Source organism: Pseudonaja textilis, chromosome 2, assembly GCF_049901715.1.
Source record: "Pseudonaja textilis isolate UNSWEBS1 chromosome 2, rPseTex1.2, whole genome shotgun sequence".
Taxonomy (NCBI): domain Eukaryota; kingdom Metazoa; phylum Chordata; class Lepidosauria; order Squamata; family Elapidae; genus Pseudonaja; species Pseudonaja textilis.
Genome location: NC_141991.1, coordinates 115,299,984 through 115,320,452, shown reverse-complemented (window position 1 = coordinate 115,320,452; position 20,469 = coordinate 115,299,984). Strand labels below are relative to the sequence as shown.

At 39.5% G+C, this 20,469-nt stretch overlaps 1 protein-coding gene across 3 annotated transcripts in view; it reads right to left on the bottom strand.

Moving 5' to 3' along the window:
• The window catches only part of SDK2 (sidekick cell adhesion molecule 2), a 407,043-nt gene that overhangs the window by 98,511 nt on the left and 288,063 nt on the right, over positions 1 to 20,469 (bottom strand). For all 3 annotated transcript variants that reach the window (XM_087925011.1, XM_087925012.1, XM_087925013.1), the window contains exon 3: positions 7,251 to 7,357. In XM_087925011.1, the coding sequence (XP_087781137.1) occupies positions 7,251 to 7,357 (107 nt within the window). The remainder of the gene's footprint in view (positions 1 to 7,250; positions 7,358 to 20,469) is intronic.

Below are 20,469 nucleotides of genomic sequence, written 5' to 3'. Positions count from 1 at the left end.
ATTTTACGACTTTTCTTGCCACGTTTGTTAAGTGAATCACTGCAGTGGTTAAATTAGTAATGCGGTTGTTAATTAGATGTGGCTTCCCCCTTGACTTTGCTTGTCAGATGGTGGCAAAAAAGGGCTCACATGACCCCAGGACACCACACACCTGTCATAAATATGAGTCAGTTGTTAAGCATTTGAATATGAATCATGTGACCATGGGGATGCTGCAACGGTCATAAGTGTGAAAAATGATCTGAAGTCACTTTTTCAGTGCCGTGGTAAATTGTCATTAAGTGAACTGCTGTAAATCGAGGAGTACTTGTATATGTGCAGTCAATGGGACTAGGATAGGGCAGGATGAGAATGTAGAAGTCTCAAGATAAGGTAAGACCAGGCAATAATTAAGAGAGGGGAAGACCTAAATCATGGATGGCTAAATATTTAGCAGCTTATTCATAATTTGTTTTTGGTTCCCTGCCTGAAACCATGGAAGAGAAGAGTTCATTCATACATCCTGATGGATCACAACTGTATGAAGATACTCAATGAAGTTTACATCTCATTATCCGTCGCTCTTTGGATCTTCAGTTTTATCATGAGGATTCTAAGAGAATCACCAGGGCCACTGTAGAGTTGCAGTGATGTTATTGGAGTAATCATACCGAACATTTTCAGCTTTTGGAGTGGGGGTAGTGGCTTGTGTATTTTACATAAAATAAATGTGAAACTCTGCTGAAAAGCTTAATGAAACTATGTTTGAACTGGTTAAAAAAAAAAAAAGAAGCACAGCATTGAGGGGCACTACAGTATTTCTCTTAGGGATGCATGCAGTTTCCAGACTGCCAATTACCCACCCCATTCCAGGCAAGAATATACCAGGATGTGCCCTTTGTATATTCTTTTAAGAAAGGACAAAAACTGGATAGAAAACCTGAAGTTCCAATTTTCCACAGCTAACAAAACCCAAAGACCCAGGTCATTCCTACCCTTGGAAGTCTAGTCTTTTCTTTCCACGGCAAGTGGCTTTGTGTTCTATTTTGATGGAGGCAATGGATTGCTAAGTGCCAAAAAGTCTGTGTCATGTACAAGGTATGAAAGGGTATTCATATAAATGACAGTTTTCTCCTTGCAAAATATATGGGAGTAATATGGCAGGACCATTCTTAGTTGCTGCATGTGTGTTCTTTGAAAGGCGGCAATTTATATATGTGAATGAGCACCCTTCACAGCTGACACAATAAAACATGCCTTCTATAGCTTCTTGGGGGAAAAAAAATTGTATCGTAAGAAGCGGCCAAAAGCTGTAGTGGGGGAATAAACTTCTTTAAAACGCAGTTATTAAGGTGCCTCTCCAGATTCTTTAGAGCAAAAGCCACACAAATGAATGTTTCACATGCTTTATACTGGCATTGACCTGTGGTTAACAAACTCTCTTTTACAGACAGGCCCAGCAAACAAAGCTTTGTTCTTCTACATTCAGAGCATTCTCCTCTACTGCTGGTAGACATTTGTTGTGAATCGTGCCTCTTGTATGCCCACTCTCGCTCACCCCTAAAAATGGCCAAATAGCTTTCAGACATGGGTACCTACAGCGGGATGCCTTTCTTCTCCTCACACAATGTAACCGGCAACCTTGTTGCTGAAGGGATGGAGGTCAAGGCCTCCTCATGGCCGCAGCTGTTTGTGGGTAGGAAATTTATAGCACCTTTAATAATAATAGTACTAATGACAAACGGGGGTGGGGATGGGGGCACCCAGACATTTTATTGACTTGATTTAATTGCTGTAATTAAAAATGTGTAAAGAATCTCTTTTTAACGACTTGGCCATTAGCAGCACCACAGCTGCCTGATTAATTTCCTATTAGCTGCTTGATTTGCCATCAACCTTTGGAGAAGGGGGCTGCTTTGGGGAAGGGGAAATGGCAAAATTGGAACAGGAAGGGAGAGCGGGATTTTAAGGCAGGCTCTGTAAGAGCTGGGTTTAACCCAGGCCAAGGGTGAAATGTGGAAGTGAAAGCAACCCCCTCAGGCTCCGTGCCTGGCTGAGGCCCCAGGGACACTAGTTTCTTAAAACTGTCTTTTAACGTTTGGAACACTTTCCCCCGGTTTGTGGAAACTGATTTATAAGGTTAGGAGATGCCCATAGATCTGCCTTTCCCCAATCTTTGACAGCAATTATTTCCTTTTCCCAATTGCAGGAGAAGGAAAAATATCTTTCTGCCTGAGTCCTGAAAATTGGCACACTAAATCTTGAATCTTTGCAGAACATTTCCACACTAAAAGCCACAAGATGTCCCTTTCCTCCCCAACAATTTCCACCGGCTCTCTTTATTTTAATTTTCTTTTGCACTAGAGATCATTGGCTCATACATCTTCATTTGAAGAAAGCTGATGAAGCACCAAGTCCACTTAGGGTGATTCCCAATTTGGGATTACATCTAATAAGGAACATCAGGAGGGAAGTTAAGGAGATATCTTTGGAGATATCAACTTCAGGGCTTCACACACATTCAACTTCATTATGAAGCTTGAAGCTGGGGCAGAACAGCCCTTAAACAACAAAACCACACGCACCAGAGAGATAGCTGTCTTTTCTGATGAAGTCTTTTCTTCAATTATCTTCTTATAGCTGCAAATAACTGAGTACACAAAGGAGAGTAAACGCCACAATAGGGAAACTGATTCTGCCATTCCATATCTGTAGCGTAACAGTGCAGCAGCAACTCACTATGATAGAGGAATACATTGTCAGAAGATGACAGGCTTCGTTCTTTATCTTCTTTATATTGAAGTGTATCAATGAATGTTAATTCCCCATACATCAGTTCTGCTTTTTTCTCCCTGAACCAGAATTCTCATTTCTCCTGGTACCTTTGAAGTGACTCATTATTACTGGAATTCTGAGTCAGGATTGTGAATTGTTAACAACATAAACTCTTTCAATTACAGGATGAAAAACAACAGAGGGGTAACTTCAAAGCAGGACAGGAAACAGAGAATGAAACAAGGTAGAAGTGTCACTGCTGTGATGTCACTGCCATAGCCAAGAGGGCAATTCCTAGCAGTATTTTTATTACTTGGGAAGCTCTCCTGAGTCTGATCTTTCACCTATGCCTGGTTCTCTGCAGAAGAGATTGTTTGGCTAGACTTAGTTGCATGACATCCCTCTTTGAACAGGGGCACAGCTGGGCTCTAGTGCATAAGAACAGGGAAAGTCTCAGAGGCCCCAACAAGCATGTCTGAAGCTTGAATTAAGATTCCGATTCCACTGTTGCTTTCTTGAAGTTTCTTCTTCTGCCTCAGCAAGTCTTCTTCTCTGGGCTTCTGAGGGTCTCACACCATGTTGATTTGACAGATGCTGCCAGTCTGAGCCTTTTGCTATAAAAAGAAGGTTTCCCATATAGGCTGATGCCATGCTTTCCTTGAAGGCCCTACCTAAGACTGGCTAAGCTACCTTATTGCGTCAAGAAAAAGAAACCCATGAATGCAGCTGTAATAGTTTTGTTTTTATATTTTTGACTCAGTCTTGACATCTGGTATATTATGTGGATAGGTCTCTGCAGTTTTCTTGGCATTTTGAAAGGGCTAAATAAAGTGAGCAGCCCCCACATTACCCAGATGTCTTTGTGTCTAAGATAAGATTAGAATTTATAATCTCCCAGTTTCTAGAATGATTCTTTTACCATCTCACCAGCTAGGCTTTCCATAACAAATCTGACAAGATATAAGTTGCTGTTCTTTTAGAATAAAAGGGGGGGAAATCAACTAAATTAATTGCCTGAGATGTTCTCTTTGCTCTGCCTAATATTAGGACTAGTTTTGACCCTTTGAAAACTTAGATTATTAAGTTATGAAAGTAAATAAATGTAGAACTGCCTCATGTACCTGTCCCAAGTTATTTACGAACATAAGTTCCATGGTGCTGAAAAGAACCGGGAGGGGAGTTCCCGCCTTCCCTCCCCACAACTGAGTGTTCTACCTGCTTCTTTAAAGTTTCATTACACTGCTTTTTCTAAGGATAAATTTCCTGACAGAACAATTATTCAGTGGAATTAAGTTGTGGCTGCCCCATCATGGGACGTTTTTAAGAAGAGATGTACAACCACTTGTCTGAAATGGTATAGGTTGCCCTGCTTGAGCAGGGGCGCTGAAGACCTCTAAGACAGCCGTGGGATCCTACCTGTTCCACTACCGGTTTAGTGATTGTGCATGCACCAGCTAAGCCCTGTAGTGCACCAGCTAAGGCCTGTAGCGCTAATCAGCTGAGAGGATAAAGAAGAGAAAAGTGCAGGGGCTGGTGGGAAGGCTGATCTTGTGCTTTTTGCTTCTTTCTCTTCTCAGCTGATTGTCTGAGGATTTTTTTCCTCCTCTCAGTTGATCGTTGGAGGCTTTTTTTTAAAACGACTGGTTCAGCTGAACCAGTCCAAACCAGTAGCACACTACCACTGCTCTAAGGCCTCTTCCAATTCTGTTATTCTGTTATTCCTAATTCAAGGATTGCGATCCTTCGTATACAGCTGGCTCCAACTCCAATCATTCTTCATCATTAGCTTTAATAGTGCTGCAATAGAGCTGCAATTCAGCAACACCTGGATACTTGCAGGTTCCCCACACAAGTCATATCTAAGATTTCTGATGTAGCTAGATTAAATCAGCCCTTCCCATTAACTGCTATTCAGTAGATATATTGCAACTGCAATTCCTCATGTTTTGCTTGAAATTTTTGGAAAGGACTGTAACTTGCAGGAAGCTGCTAGAAATCCTGAACCTTCAACCTGAGAAGAGTCCCTTTTAGGATGTAAGATAGTAATTTGGGGGTGGGGTGACCTAACATTTCTAGAAACTCAGGTTACAGGTAATCCTTGACTTACAACCATTCATTTAGTGACCATTCAAAGTTACAATGACACCAAAAAAATGACCTATGACTGTTTTTCACACTTACGATGAGCATTCCCCAGGGTCACCTGATCAAAATTCAGGTGCTTGGCTCACATTTATGAGGGTTTGCAGTATCCTGGGGTCATGTGATCCCCTTTTGTGACCTTCTGACAAGCAAAATGAATGAGAAAGCCAGATTCACTTAACAGATTCACCTAACTTAACGACTGCAGGGATTTACTTAACAAATATGGCGAGACAGGTTGTAAAACGGGGCCAAACTCACTTAACCAATATCTTGCTTTGCAACATAATTTTTTGGCTCAATTGTGGTCATAAATCGAGGACTACTTGTACTAGACTGGGGAAGGCTGTTTTAAATCTTATAAATATTCCTGTGTTCCAAAGTGTTGTCCTCCAAAGTACTTCTTATCCCAGAGAAAATCCCTCCCCTCTTACTTCCTGGATAATATACCCTGCAATGGCGAGGTGTAAGATTTCCCTCGCTAATTGCCAGAGGTGCCAGCAGCCTGATCCAGCTGGCTGAAGCTTGGTCATTAATGTTTCAGTCTTCTTGCCTGCATGTTGGAGAGACTAGATCTGATTTATACGGGCAGCTTATCCCTGCGACAGGCAATGGCGGTGTAATTGTTATAAATGCTGTTTACTTTCCCTGCCTTCCAGAAAGTGTTGTGGAGGAGAATGGCTTGCTTTTGCTAAAAACTATCTGAAGGATTTAACGTTTCAGGGAAAGAGCTTCTCAAACTGGATTTCCACGAACTTTAATGAAATGTGTTATAACAGCATTTCTCAACTTGATGATGTCTGGGCTTCAACTCCTAGAATTCCCCAGCCACATCGTCAAGTTGCCCAGGTTGAAAAACACTGTGCTATAATACTAATCTACCCCTTAATCTGCTGACTGCCTCCCACAGCTATTTCAGCCCTTTTATGCTCATTTAGCCATCCAGTTTCAGGCTCTTCTGATGACCCTCAAATTCTCAAGAGCTTTCTTCCTTAAGGGAATATCTTAAGGGACCAAAGGTCAAAACTATTATGTGAAAAGAGAAAAAAATTCAGGTCTTACTTGCCACTGAAATTTTTTACAAATAAAGATGTGCACTCTGAAAGAGCTTTAAAAAGAGGAGCAACAAATGAAAAAAAAAAGACATTTAAATGTAATCTCTCAGCATGGAAGAAGCAGACATTGCTTTTGTGATTTGAGGTTCTATGATTTGGCACAGCTATCAAAGGTCAGCTTATTGTTGACAGAGGATTAATAAAGTGTGATAAAGCCTGGAAGGTGACTTCTAATATATAGAGCACAGCTACAGAATTCCTTTCATGATTCCGATATCTAAAAATTTTGCAGTTGGCTGAGCGATGTCCTTTGCAAGTTCCTCTAATCGTGATCTGAAAAAGGTGAAAGAAGTCCTGGTTTGATGATGTTCTTTTCATATAGTTCATAACTCACCCTGTTAAGAAAGAGGCTTTCTGTTAATTTCACTTTCCCTGCTTTTCTCTTCCACTTTGTTGGTGCAAATTCTATTTTGCATGGCTCAGCTGAACAGCTTTTTAGCCCCTCAAAATTTCTCACTTAACTTTGCTTATTAAGGATCATCCAAATGTCACATAACTAATTGACTGATCTTGGCTGATTATTCTATTAGTGACCAAGGATAAATTTTGGTTTATTCTTTTTTTTTAAAATAAGGTACCATAGCCATCTTACCTAACAATTTATCATTGAAATTAGCAAAATTTCCTGACTTTGATGGAGAAGCCAATATAGGGGCTGCTTGCAATCAGAAGGAAATCCAAAGCAACTTCATGATTAACGTGGCAAAGCAACTTGGGGCAAGTGAATACATTTCCAAACTGTCCAAAAGTTCATAAAATAAAATAATGACATACACGAATGTAATAATAGGCAAACCCCCAAACGGAGAACACAAAATTGCAACTGAAGCAATTTTGTCCTGCAGTTTTGTCCTTTATCCTGCATTGTCTTAGGAATGATTCTTTTGTGAAAGTGTTTTCAGACTCACAGAATCAAAGCCCATGTTTGACTAATCAGCTATAATTTCCTTTGGCATTCTGTGACATGCTCTTCCATACAGCTTTGCCCCTTAGTTAATTTTCTCCTTTTTGCTTGAAGTACTCCTTCCACTCTGGAGAGGTCCTTCATAATGTGCTCTGCACCTTTTAAGCCTTTTAAAATCCTAATCTCATTATTCCATTTTTAAGAAGTGGTCCAAACATTAATTCAGGCAATATGACAATCTTGGCTGCCCTTCTGACTTGTAGCTGTCTTTGTTCTATAGAAGGATGCCTTGCACATTCCTAAACCGTTGGGAGGAAAGGGCTCATAGCACTTACATGCCACTTGTACTTCGGTCTGTCTTTGCAGCAGGGCTCCCATGCGATTGCGCACAATGCAGCGGTAGAAGCCGGCGTGGGTTCGGTCTAGGGATGTGATCATGTACCTTGTTAAAAAAAGAAGAATGCGGGAGAGAATGAGAGAGAGGGAGGAAAAAGGGAGATGATGAAATTGAACAATATACAACATACACCAAGAGATACATAGCCAAGCCAACTATAAACTTACGCATCTTGATAAGTTACAGCAACTTTCTTTTGTCTCTGTTGTTACAGCACGGCCTATTTTCCCATAAGCTTTTATTATTCACTTGCCATTTTCACTTATTACACTTTAATTATAAAAAAAAATCATTTAAAATTCTGCGGTTGGAACAAAAAAAGAAAATCACAAAGGACTCAAAGAACACAGTGAGTAAAATCTGTTGTCATCTGTTGCGAACTTGACTTTTTGGATAATTTGCATTTTTATTTGGGATAAGGCAAGCTTCCTTCCCAATTAAAGAAGGAAAGTCACCTGGAGTTCTGAGCTGCAGCAGGATCAGCATGTAGAAGATGACTCCACCTTCTACAGCCTGATTCCAGGCAGGGTATGAAACTCTTGAGTAGTTGATTGAAGGCAGTTTGGGGGTGGATGGATGGATGGATGGATGGATGGGGAAGTGGGAGAAAGAGCAAAAAATGTATGCAGGCAAATTTGTGGGTGGGAAAAGTTTGGATACAGAATTCAAGTGATCTTTGATAAGATTACATAATCAACTCTGTATTTTAGATGAGTTTCTTAATTCAATGTTGCCTGAGTAAGCATAATTCAGCAGCTGTCTTTACCAACTTGGTTGGTCCATCTTCTCTATCCCTATCTGGGGGGAAAAAGAACTAATTTCAGCAATGTATGCGGTATTTATCACATCCTAAGCGGCTATCTTTAACTCTTTAACACATGAGGCTCAGTATTTGTAAACAGCAATGGATCAAGCCCAGTACTTCCTAGTCAAACCACAGACAACTACAATGATCTAATACATATCAATTTTACAGAAGACATTGTTGAAAAAGCACTGCGCAATCTAAAACCACCCCTATCTATTGGACCAGATGGAATATGTGCCTACTTCTTAAAAAAGCTATCCGCTGCCATAGCCAAACCTCTAAGCATAATCTTTGCAAAATCTTTCAGGACCAGCTCCTTGCCAAAACTATGGTCACAAGCCACGGTCATCCCCATCTTCAAAAAGGGAGACCCCAGCCTAGTTGAAAATTACAGACCAATCTCCTTATGTTGCGTCACCTGTAAAGTCATGGAATCAATTATTAGCCAATCCATCATCCTCCACTTAGAAACAAACAACCTACTCTCCAATAAACAATTTGGTTTCAGAAATAACTATCCTGCAATCTGCAACTCTTACACTGCAAAAACATATGGACTACACAACTCGATCAGGGCAAAGCAATAGACACAATCTGCATAGACTTTTGTAAAGCCTTCTTTTCAGTGGTATATGACAAACTATTCCTAAAACTAAAATCTTATGGTATCTCTGGACACCTGCATAACTGGATAGAAGCATTCCTGTCAAACAGACAACAAATGGTCAAAATTGGGAGCATCCTATCAAATTCTGTACCTGTCAACAGTGATATCCCCCAAGGCAGTGTCTTAGGACCAACTCTCTTCACACTCTACATAAATGACCTCTGTGATGATGTAAAGCTATTCAACACCACAGACAATACTACTACCCTCCAAAAAGACCTTGACTATGTATCAGAATGGTCAATCAAATGGCAACTTCAAATCTCAACAAATAAATGCTCTGTCTTGCATATTGGCAAAAAAATTCAGAAAATAAAATACAAGCTAAATAGTCAAGACCTTGTTGAGGATCCAAATTCTGTCAAGGATCTTGGAGTATTCATCTCTAATGATCTAAGTGCTAGAGCCCACTGTAACTACATAGCCAAAAAGGCATTAAGAGTTGTTAATCTAATCCTACATAGCTTCTTCTCTGGTAATATCACACTGCTAACTAGAGCATAGAAAACATTTGCTAGACCTATATTTGAATACAGCTCATCAGTCTGGAACCCATATCATGTATCTGATACTAACACAATTGAGAAAGTCCAGAAATATTTCACAAAAAGAGTTCTCCGCTCCTCTACTCATTGCAGAATACCTTATGCCACCAGACTTGAAACTCTAGACCTAGAAAACCTAGAACTACGCCGCCTTCGGTCTGATCTAAATATAGTATATAAAATCATACATTGCAATGTCCTACCTGCAAATGAATACTTCAGCTTCAATCATAACAATACAAGAGCACACAATAGATACAAACACAAGGTTAACCGCACCAAACTTGAATGCAGAAAATACAGAGTGGTCAGCAACAGAGTGGTCGATGTTTGGAATACTCTACCTGACTCTGTGGTTTCTTCCCCAAACCCCAAAAACTTTAACCTTAGACTGTCTACTATTGACCTCACCCCCTTCCTAAGAGGCCTGTAGGGGGCATGCATAAGCGCACCAATGTGCCTACCGTCCCTGTCCTATTGTTTCTTTTTATTTTTCTTATAAGTATCTATCTCATGTATTCAAAACTATGTTTATTCTTACACCTGTATCTTGTAAGCGATTGACAAATCAAATAAATAAAAAAATAAACAAAATAAAATGTTTCAGACATTTTAATTAAGGTAAAACATGGCCTCTTGCATCTTGGATGGAGCTAAAGGGATGAATCAGTTTGACACCAGACACCTGGATTACTAGAACATTCCCAGATCCAATTCAAAGAAGGAGCCTGAGCTTTGGATGCTTTGAGCCTCAACCTCATGAACCTGCTGATGCGATATCTTTTGACTTGCTAGTAGGGCTTGTAAAGCTGACAAGCAACAACAAAGGGCCTTTCCTCATGGTCCTTTACAAGGGGAAGACAAGGTTTTTAACAAGGTTTTGTAATTCTGTTTTTGCTACTTTCATTTGGCTTTTAATTACTTTGTGTTTTATATACCTTTCTATTTATCTTTTCAAATTAGACCGCTTTAAAATGTTCACATTTACCTTTAATTTTATGAATAAGTTATATGGATGCTAAAATGTATGTTTTATATTGTAAGCTGTGGTGTACAAAACTGGAGTTAGGTTGAATAATATATGCATTGGACAAATATATTTCATGGGATGAGAAGGTTCTGATTCCTGACAAAGAAGCTGATCATTTCCCTTCAGGGTAGATAATCCCATAGTATTTTCATTGAAGGGGAAGGATGAAGGACAGGAGGGAGGGAACTGTGCACTGTTACAGGTCACTGTGCACTGTTACAGGTCCATCTAACATAATATTCCTGTATCTATATAAAATTATCCTAGTGTTCATTCAGAGTGGGTAACAGAATCATTCTGAAGCAGCTAAACTCTAGGTAGAATTATATTAAACTGATTAGTATTGTCATACTGCTTTATTGCATTGCTCTGAAGTAGCTTTATACCAATGGACAATTATTTTGGGCAATTTTATCCACCTCTACCTTTGAATTTTCAAATTCATATACCCTCCCAGGACAATTGCCTGTTTGGTCATTCTTTGTATTCCGTGAAATTGTCATGATGATAGTCCTACCAGAGCTATACCCCTCCTCCCCTTTCAAACATTTCTCACTGAAGTAAGAGAAGAGGGAAATGTAAAATGAAACATAGTCTTAGTCTTCTTTTTGAAACATCAGTGGTAGGAAAGGAACATGTATGTTGTTCAAATACTAATGTCACACAAATAATTTTCTACTAGAAATACTTCTGAACCTCTATTTACAGTCCATGAACTTCAGATGTAGCAAATTTTGCTCTGTACCACAATGAAATATGTAGGGACAGTTTTCTAAAGATTGACAGTAAGATGGACAAGCTACATATTACACATGAGAACCCAGAATAGGAAAACTTGAAGAATTAAGGACGAAAATGTATGAACATGCTGATGAAAAATTAATGAGGAAGGGAAACAATGAGGAATAAATTTGGGGCACGCTATGGAGGGGCAATGGGTAAAGAGTTTTGAATCTATATTTCTAATTTAATCCATCTGAAAAGAAAGATCTAGTCTTGAGCAATAATTCATATTATTTCCTTGCAGCAATGAGAGAAATCAGAAGATGGAAACTCAGAGGAAATAAGTCAAAGAGTCTACATGGCTTTCAACCCCCACACCCTCAAATTTAATCAAGTGCTGAAAAATGCCAGAGGCTCCTTTGATACGAGTTTGTTTGTTCTTTACACAATTTAAATTAAAGTTTAATAATGAGAGGTGATTATCTAATGATTGCCTCAAAGTCTAGAGACACTCCTTCTCCTCCATGTACGCAGTGCTGCCATTTGCTTTCAGAAGGCAGTAAAAAAAAAAAAAAACACACCATCTCAAACTGTGAATAAGGAGGGCAAATCCAACAGAGCCAGGCAGACTTCTGCCTTACTGGAATTAGCATGGAGGCTGTCCACATGGCCACTGCACATTTGGAAGCTTTGAAGTTCAGAAAATAGTAGGAATCTTGCTTCAAGGCACCAAGGTGACAGCGAGTGGTTTAGGTTGCTATGGACAAGAATATGCAAGAGGCACTAACAGCTGTTACCTCTCTCCAGAAGAGCGGTTGTTTGAAATGTCAGAAATAGCCTGTTAGACCAAGATAATGTTGATTAAAGTAATGGGCACATACACTCTTTGCTCACACTATTGTTACTCTTTCCGTTGGGATATAACAACTATTCTTCGTCAAACACTGGGTTGCCATGGATCATCTATACAAGTTCATCATCTCGTTAGTCTCAAGTTCAGCCACAGCCGCAAAGAAGAATGCAAGGATCCTACATTTCCTTTTTCATTAGCAAGAGAATGGAATATCTTTTCCTGAAGTAATATAAAGGAGAAATTAATATAGGGAATAAATCACCCAAAAGAGTAAGCATCGTGGGCAGTATGTTGGCTCCCTTGATTGAATGGAATCAGATATCTGCCCTAAGTAAGGAAATTTATTTCTCATCAAGGGGTGAGTGGGTGGGCAGATAGCTTATAGCAGGGGCCTCCAAACTTGGCAACTTTAAGATCTATGGACTTCAATTCCCAGAATACCTTAACCAGCATAGTTTCTGGGAGCTAGCATGGGATTCTGGGAGTTGAAGTCCACAAGTCTTAAAGTTGCCACGTTTGGTAACCTCTGGTCTATAGCTAAGACCTTTCTATTCTGACATGGAATCCTTTATTTTTACATTCTAATATTACTCAATACTACTAGCACTATACCTGGCTATAGAATTTCAAATCAGAATTTAAATACTTTACTCCATTCCAAAAGATGTGTTTTACCAAATTTAACTTACAAATTCCTTTACATTTATGTTATGCCTTTCATTCCAGGGTGGTGTTTCTTTTCTTTTCTTTTTTTGTACTTACAGTTTCCCTGGTAAGGTTTTGGAAAGTGGTTTGCCGTTACCTTTTTTCTAGGGCTGAGAAACAGCAGTTGACCCAAGCTGGCCAATCTGCACCCCTATAACTGTCTGGTTTGGTTCTGCAACCCAACAGGACAGACACAGACTTCAGAGAATAATTAGGACTGCAGAAAAAACAATTACAACCCACGTGCCTTCAATCGAGGACCTGTATACTGCATGAGTCAAAAAGAGTCCAGAACAGTTTTTTCCTGAAAGCCATCACTCTGCTAAACAAATAATTCCTTCAGCACTGTTCAACTATTTACAAAGTGTACACTACTATTACTGTTAATCTTCTCACCACTCCTTATCACCCATCCCTTCCCACTTGACTGTTTCCTAGTATGATTTGATTGTTGATTGTACCCTATGACTATCATTAAGTGTTGTACGTTATGATTCTTGATTCTTAATGAATGTATCTTTTCTTTATGTACACTGAGAGAATTTACACCAAGACAAATTCCTTGTATGTCCAATCCACACTTGGCCAATAAAGTATTCTATTCTATCACCAAGCTGGCTACATGCCTGAGGAGAATTAGAACTCACAGCCTCCTGGTTTCTATCCTGGTATCTTCAAAGCACCATAACAAACTGTCTCCCCCTAGAAAAAAAAAAACATTCTCTGTTCTTTATTTTTTCTTTCTTTCGTGTAGTGCAACTAATAGCTACATTTAAAAAAAGTCTTTGTGTTCAAACTGTATTATTTATTATTCTTCCTTCATGAAAGTAAATAGTAATGTCTTGGTTTCTAAAAATATCCATAATTTATTGTTATCTCCAAATCAATAAATAGCAGTAAATCACGAAATATCATTTTAAAAAAATGACAGGTTCTGCTTCTACGTGTTTGTCATAATTCACAAATGTACTTCTAATGTTGCGCTACAATTTAATTTGTATATTTTAGATCCTTTCAATGACACCCCAGTCATATAACTCTAGGCTGCTTTCTATACCTAAAGACCCTTTTAAAATTTGAGTAAAATAATACAGCAAGAAAAATGGACTAGAAGTAACCCCTAATATCTTAAATGCAAAAATCCAGTGAAGGAAGACTGTTCAATTTTATTTATTTACTTGATTGACAAAAAAGATTATCTTTAGCTTGGAGGCTTTTTCTTTCCTGAGTCTTTTCCTTTTTCAAATCTGTTTTTTTATTTGTTTATTCCTTACCTTTGTATTTTTTATTTATGTATGAAGGGTCAGCCACTATAATTCTACATTCCTTATTTACAGAAATCACATCAAAATTTAGTACGAAATCCACTGGGAGCCATCTCATATAACGTAGGCCTTCTAACTAAAAGTGTTTATCGATAGAAGAGAATATTTGTAGCTCAGGGTTGAACTGTGGGGTCCTTGGTGCTCTCTGAGCTTGATAGGTTTCTTGCAGATGTTTCATTACCAAACTAGGTAACACCATCAGTACTAGAAGGGAGTGGAGTTTGCTCTTAGTTTCATATACTATTGGTTTACCCTGTCAGTGTTGATCAGTTGCTTCACAAAAATTGGTGCCGGGTCTCTACTGCCTCAGGCAGAGAAGGGCTATTCTGCACCCCTCCCTCAAATGTTCTTTAAAATACAGTTTCCCATCATTCCTTTAGGAACCTTCAACATGCAAACTGTGGTTACTCATCCTCTTTACCTGGAGCTTCAAAATTTGCTGTTTGCTGGGGAGGTGTGTAGCTAAAAGTCAATCTACATTTAGTGTACATCTGACTTTTGGCGATATTTCTTTATAACCAAACAAAAGTGTATTTTCTGTGCAGTTCACACCTCTTGCTCACTGGATCTGGATGTCACAAAGCAAAGCTCACATTTTGTAATTGACTCCTGTGCCCCGTTTTAGCTGGCAGAGTGCTGCAGGAGGCTGAGTGCTGTCATGCCCTCTGGCCACACCCACCCTGGCCATGCCCACCCAGCCACATCCACCAAGCCTGTCATTAGGGCAGAGAAGTGGCTGTTAAATTATTTGAATCCCACCACTGCTTGGAGGCGGGGTATACCACCCCACTGGTGCAGAAACAGAACTGGCACATTTTCTGACAACCCCTCCTCCTCTCTTTAATTCTACAGAGGTGGAGAACAGACAGCATACTTTGCTGACTCAAATTTGTAGGGTAGCCAGATTCTATTTGAAGCAGACAGTCTCCAAGGTAACTAGGACCCAAGCCACAAAGGGTTTTGTAGGTTATAATCAGCTTTTTAAATTGTACGAGGAACTTATACTGAACCACTATTCAGCCATTGAAGAACGATCTCCCCTTGCCCAGTGGGTTTTTGCTGGGGAGGCCACAGCCCTCTACATTAGGAACCACTTGAAATTTTTGAATAGTTTTCAGAGCCAGCTCCAAGTAGAGGGCAACTGCAGTGGTCCTTACAAAACATGATGAAAGAGTGAATGACTATGGGCTGCAGATCAAATTCCAGGAATAATGCACCAGTTGAAGCTGGGCAAAAGTTCTCACAATCATAGGCTCCTCCTGCTGCTGCTGCTAGAACTATGATTCCAGGAATTCTCTTAGATCCCGGACTTCTTCCTTTCAGAACAGTGCATTCTGGAGCACTGCAATCCCATCTGGAGGAAATTCAATTTCCAAGGAACCAGACAATTTCTGAACAAACAACTTTTAGCATTCAACTTTATCATATTTCAAATGATCCAGCCTCTGCCAGCCTCCAGACCTCTTAAGCCAGGATAGGGATAGAAAACTGAACATCATCATTATTTATGACATCCGGCATCCTGGCCAATGCAGCATTTAAGTAATTCACAATAAATGCTGTAGAATTGCTTGCCAGATCATTTTATTAACTCCTCAACTGCTTGCTGGAAATCAACCAGATCCCTAAGGTGCATGAAGTGGATTATTCTAATTGATCTTTCCTCCTTGCAGATATTGGAAGTGTCAATTCACCTCAGAGTGATCAGAAAATGACTGGATCGTGACAACGGAGCAAAAAAAAGCAACCTTTAATTTCAGATCATAAACCAACTGTTGAAGGGTAAAAATTGTACGAATTGAGTCAGTTATGCCCTGGGACAGGCCCCTGTTTGCCATGATAGCCATGAACTCCTGGGCTGTACCTAATCCACTTCCCAGGAATAGAAGTTGAAATGCCGAACTACAAGAGCTGAAGGAACCAGCCACAATCTCAGGAATGAAATCAAGGGACTAAAGAGAGGATACTTTTAATATCCCAACACTGTAGGAAGAGAGCCTATCAGTTTATGGTGCAAAAAATCAGGAATCTTGTAACACCTTTTATGATGAACAAATGTTAGTAAAAGGCACAAAGTTTCATGAGATGTAGTAAAAGTTTATACCAGTTTAATAAAATTTGTCAGTTGGATAAAATGCTGCTAGTCTCCTGATCAATTGCCCAGGAGAAACCCCTAATTCTTCAGCCACAAATATTTTCTCAATGAGCTACCTCAGATACCTTCTTGTCAGAATTTCAAAGAAGGAATCATCACCTTCCCTGGGTCTGCTGAAGCACCAAAAGTGGAGAATAGATTTCTGAGAAGATATCACCCTGTCTTCACTTATCTTAGTCTTGGCCATTTATGTTATATGCACACGTTCATCCATTACTAGTTATGGATAAGCCAAGATCTTATTATACACAGATCTCAAGACTCACTGGCCATAGAGTTGAAGCAGCTGGGCTAGAAGTAGGGAGGGATACCAAATTGCTGTTCCCTTTCCTTATAGTGAGTATTAATTCTCCTTGGCATATTTGCCCATCATTGTAGAATCCTGCCCTGTCAGAGTAGTAACGACATCTTAGTAACAAGGTCAGCCAATGAGAGCTGAATTGAGGGCTGAAACTTAAAGAGAGAATCTGGGCGTGGTTTATCTCTGTTCTATGCTCAGCTCTAAAGTGAAAGAGAAACAAACTTGCTTGCTAAAAACTAGAGCTCTGTTCTGATCTGAACCTGTAACATATCTGCTTCTGTTTGAGTTTGCTCCATGTTGGAGAAATCTACAACTGGTATTGTAAAATTTACTTGTGTTTATAAAGAAGTTAAATGAAGTCTCAGACATCCGTGTTTACTTTTCTGGTGCTGAATTTATGCTGCATTATTCTGAACATTCAAGCTCCTCCAATATTCCTCCAACCCACCCCAACCAGACCTTCAGAAAAACCAATCCCTTATTCCCCCTCCCCTTCACCTCCCAAATCCAGCATCATTTTAGAATTGTTTGCCTGAATGTAGATTATTCCAGCTAGGCTTGGTTCATAGGCTCCTACCAAGCAATTTCCTTGGAGTTGTTCTATCACCAGGATTCAGAACAAGACGAACACTTGAATACACTTTCAAGTGTATTCAAGTGTTGAATAATAAGTGTAATAATACACTTTCATTGCCAAGGAAAGGGGATTCTCTCAAGGTCTCCCTCATATTTCTAGACCTCCAGAACTGATTTCCCACACTCTCATTCCAGGAAGGAGGAAACCTTCAAGCCCACTTGCAACTCCCCACCCCCCGAAGGGTAAAAGCATAGCCTCTCCACAGTTGAGGTCTTAGCCCTACTGTACCTCATAAGTCTGCAGCAACAGCAGTGTAGTGAAATAAAATAAATTCTGTTTGGTATAGTGGAACTTGTTTCCAAGAACAATGCAATAGATTACTTTGTTAGTCTTGATGCTTTATTCAATATACTGTCAGTGCTTCAGTCAGTTGTTCCCTTTATTGTTGCAGTTTCAGGACCTAGTTATCACATAAAACTTCATGGGATTCGGGGTGACAGGGGGTCAGGAGGCAATATTTTTCAAACTTTTCCCCCCTCCCTTTGGAAATAGCCTTCTCCTAGAGAACCAGATAGCATCTTCTTTTGTGTCATTTACAGAGGGCAGATAAAAGAGATACAGCATTCTAATTTATAGAATGTTGCTGGGATAGAGAATGATGTACGTTTGTGTGTGCCCATGAATCAATGGTTTGCCCCCTTAATGGTTGCATGTGGGTTTTTTTTTTTCATCGATTATGTAAGAAGATGTAAACCACTGGGAGCCCTTGGGGAGTTGGCAATAAATAAATAAATAATAAATCTTAACCTAACTTCTGTTCTTATCCCAGACTAGCTTTGGCTTTTATTTTTAATAGCCTGTTGGAGGAAGCAATAATTTCTTATAGTGGTGCTTCAATTTCTTACAGGCTGCAAGTAAAAGCTCCAGCAATACTTAATCGTTCCTGCCAATACCATGTTGCCACTCTGAACATGGGTAGAGGAAATATGCATCTGGAAGCTCCCCTAGGCTCTCTTTTCCTGTAGCTGAGAATCCCATGTTAATGGATGAGACCACTAATCTGTAAATAGCACATTGCAGTCTCTTAAGACAGCATTCCCCAATCTTTCAAGGTTGGTGGCTTGGCGGGGGGGGGGGGAGGCAGGGGGAGGAAGAGGGGGTGGTTTTGTGTGAGGGTCAGGCACGTCCACGCAGCTTCATAGGGCATGCGAATAGGCCACAGCCTAGTAGTGGGTTGTGGCCAACAGATTGTGGCCCCCTGTCATAAGAACAAAGCAGATAGGAAAAGCAAAGACGAGGACAGGAGACTCTGAAGCGGAAGGGATTCCATTGTCACCATAATTCCCTCATCTTTCCCGGGTGTGGTATATGAATAGGGAATTAGGCCCTTCTAATTTATCACACTGGCCCAATGTGCTGTCTACCACAAAGATCAGCCTGTAGATTGGGAATGTAGTATGACCTCTACACCCAATCATCATTCTGACCAGCCAGAAGTTGTTTGCACAAGTTGATAATGGACACCCATTCATTGGTATAAGAGACAATGGAAGCTTTTGAGAAAGGCACCCCAGATACTAGCAACTTATGTCCCCTTTACATTAGAGGAATGGAATTTGTCTGCAATCAGAATAATAAGCGAGAATAGCCATTGGCAAAAGCATACTTCTGGGCACTTTTGACAATATAACAAGCAGATTTTTAAAGCTTGTCAGTGTTGCCTAGAAGTGAAACTCTTTAATGGCTCCTAATAAAGCAAACAGAACTTCTGAAATATTTCCCACCTCCAGTACTGTTCTTCAGTAAGCAAAAAGGAGGCGGGGAGCAAAAGAGAAAATAAATAAATCATTAAAAAACAATAACCCAGCTTGGTTGTCAATATTCCAGCTGAGACACAAGTGGAGAAAAGAAAATACACTGAAATTGTTCACTTTCCTGTGTGAATAAGTCATGTATTGTGCTCTAGGATTCTTTAGGAATGGCATGATATCCTGAGGTTTTGGATGTTCTTTAAAATACAAGATAAATTATACTTTTCAACTTTACAGAGCAAAAGAACACAAGGCTTCAGTGTTGGATTTCATGCTTGTTGAATTAGCTTAGTATTACTGATCTGCATAAAAGTCTTTATCTTGCTCTTCCCCCAAAGCCTCAGTGAATACTCTGCCCTTAAAACATTTTGTAAAGTGACACACACATACAAATAATTTGTAAAACTATCCTTCACTTAGAAATACCGTAGCTCCAAAACAGCACAAAGCCCCAAAGAGTAAAAAAAAGGAAGAAAATGGGAAGACTGTTAATGAATTTCAGTGTTTTTTCTACTAAAATAAGAGTGAGATGTAGTAAGCCATCAACGTGCCTACCGTCCCTGTTCTACTGTTTCTTTTATTTTTCTTATATGTACCCATTTCATGTATTCATAACTATGTATATACTTATACCTATTATTTTGTAAGCGATTGACAAATCAAATAAATAGAAAATAAATAAAATAAAAAACTCCAAATGCCTCAAAACCACGCTGATGTCTTTCATTTTCTCTTTTTAATGATTCACTGCTCTTTGTGTGAAGTAAAATAACCAGTTTTTTTTTTTAAATGCTGCTTCCCTCCTCTTCAAATTTAGGTGGTCAGTGCTAAGATATAATTTTGCAAGATGTAATTTTAACTTCAAAAAGCACTTAAAACACATCTTATGCATTTTATTCCATTGACTCCTTTGTCCTTGGGTCACTGCTGATTATCCAAATCAGGTTTCCACAACATGATTACTTCCCCAATGCACAAATATAATCAGGAATTTGCATTGTAGACTTTTAGTTAAGAGGGCACAAAAGATGAGTAACCATATAAATCTCAAAAACATTTCCCTCCCCTGAATGGTACCCACTCTCATAATGTTCTTTTCCCTGTGTATGAAAGATCCTAAGCTGGCATAGCTTCTGAAATCTGCTCCTGAATTCAATTCCAGAGGCAGGAACTACTGGGGAACAAATTAACATGCCAAGGGGGGTAGTCTGGAAATAAACCAGGTAGTAGAAGTAAATAAGCCAGGTGGGAGTCTGAGAAATTCAGCTTGTACTCCAGAAGACAGGGGAACAGTGCACACAAGAGAGAACTTCTTATTTTTGGTAAGTAATCTAATTAATGATGGTTCCAGACTGCCTATGAGAACTTGCATTCATCTCAGAAGATATCCTTAAATTCCCTATGTCACCAACAGATAGAATGAAGTCTAAAGGTTTAGGAAGATGAGATGGCAGAAAACAGGAGATAGAACTTTAAAGACAAAGGCATGAAGTAGGGAAAATTACTCATAGAAAGCAAAGCAAAGTTGTCGAGGAACCACTCCCTTCCTTTCTGCATAACTGTTATTGTGCAGTCCATTAGCAATGAGTCCTTGAGTGTCAGTGCTGATATTTAAAATGATCCCCACTTGCTTTAAATAAGATGTTTCAATTCCACC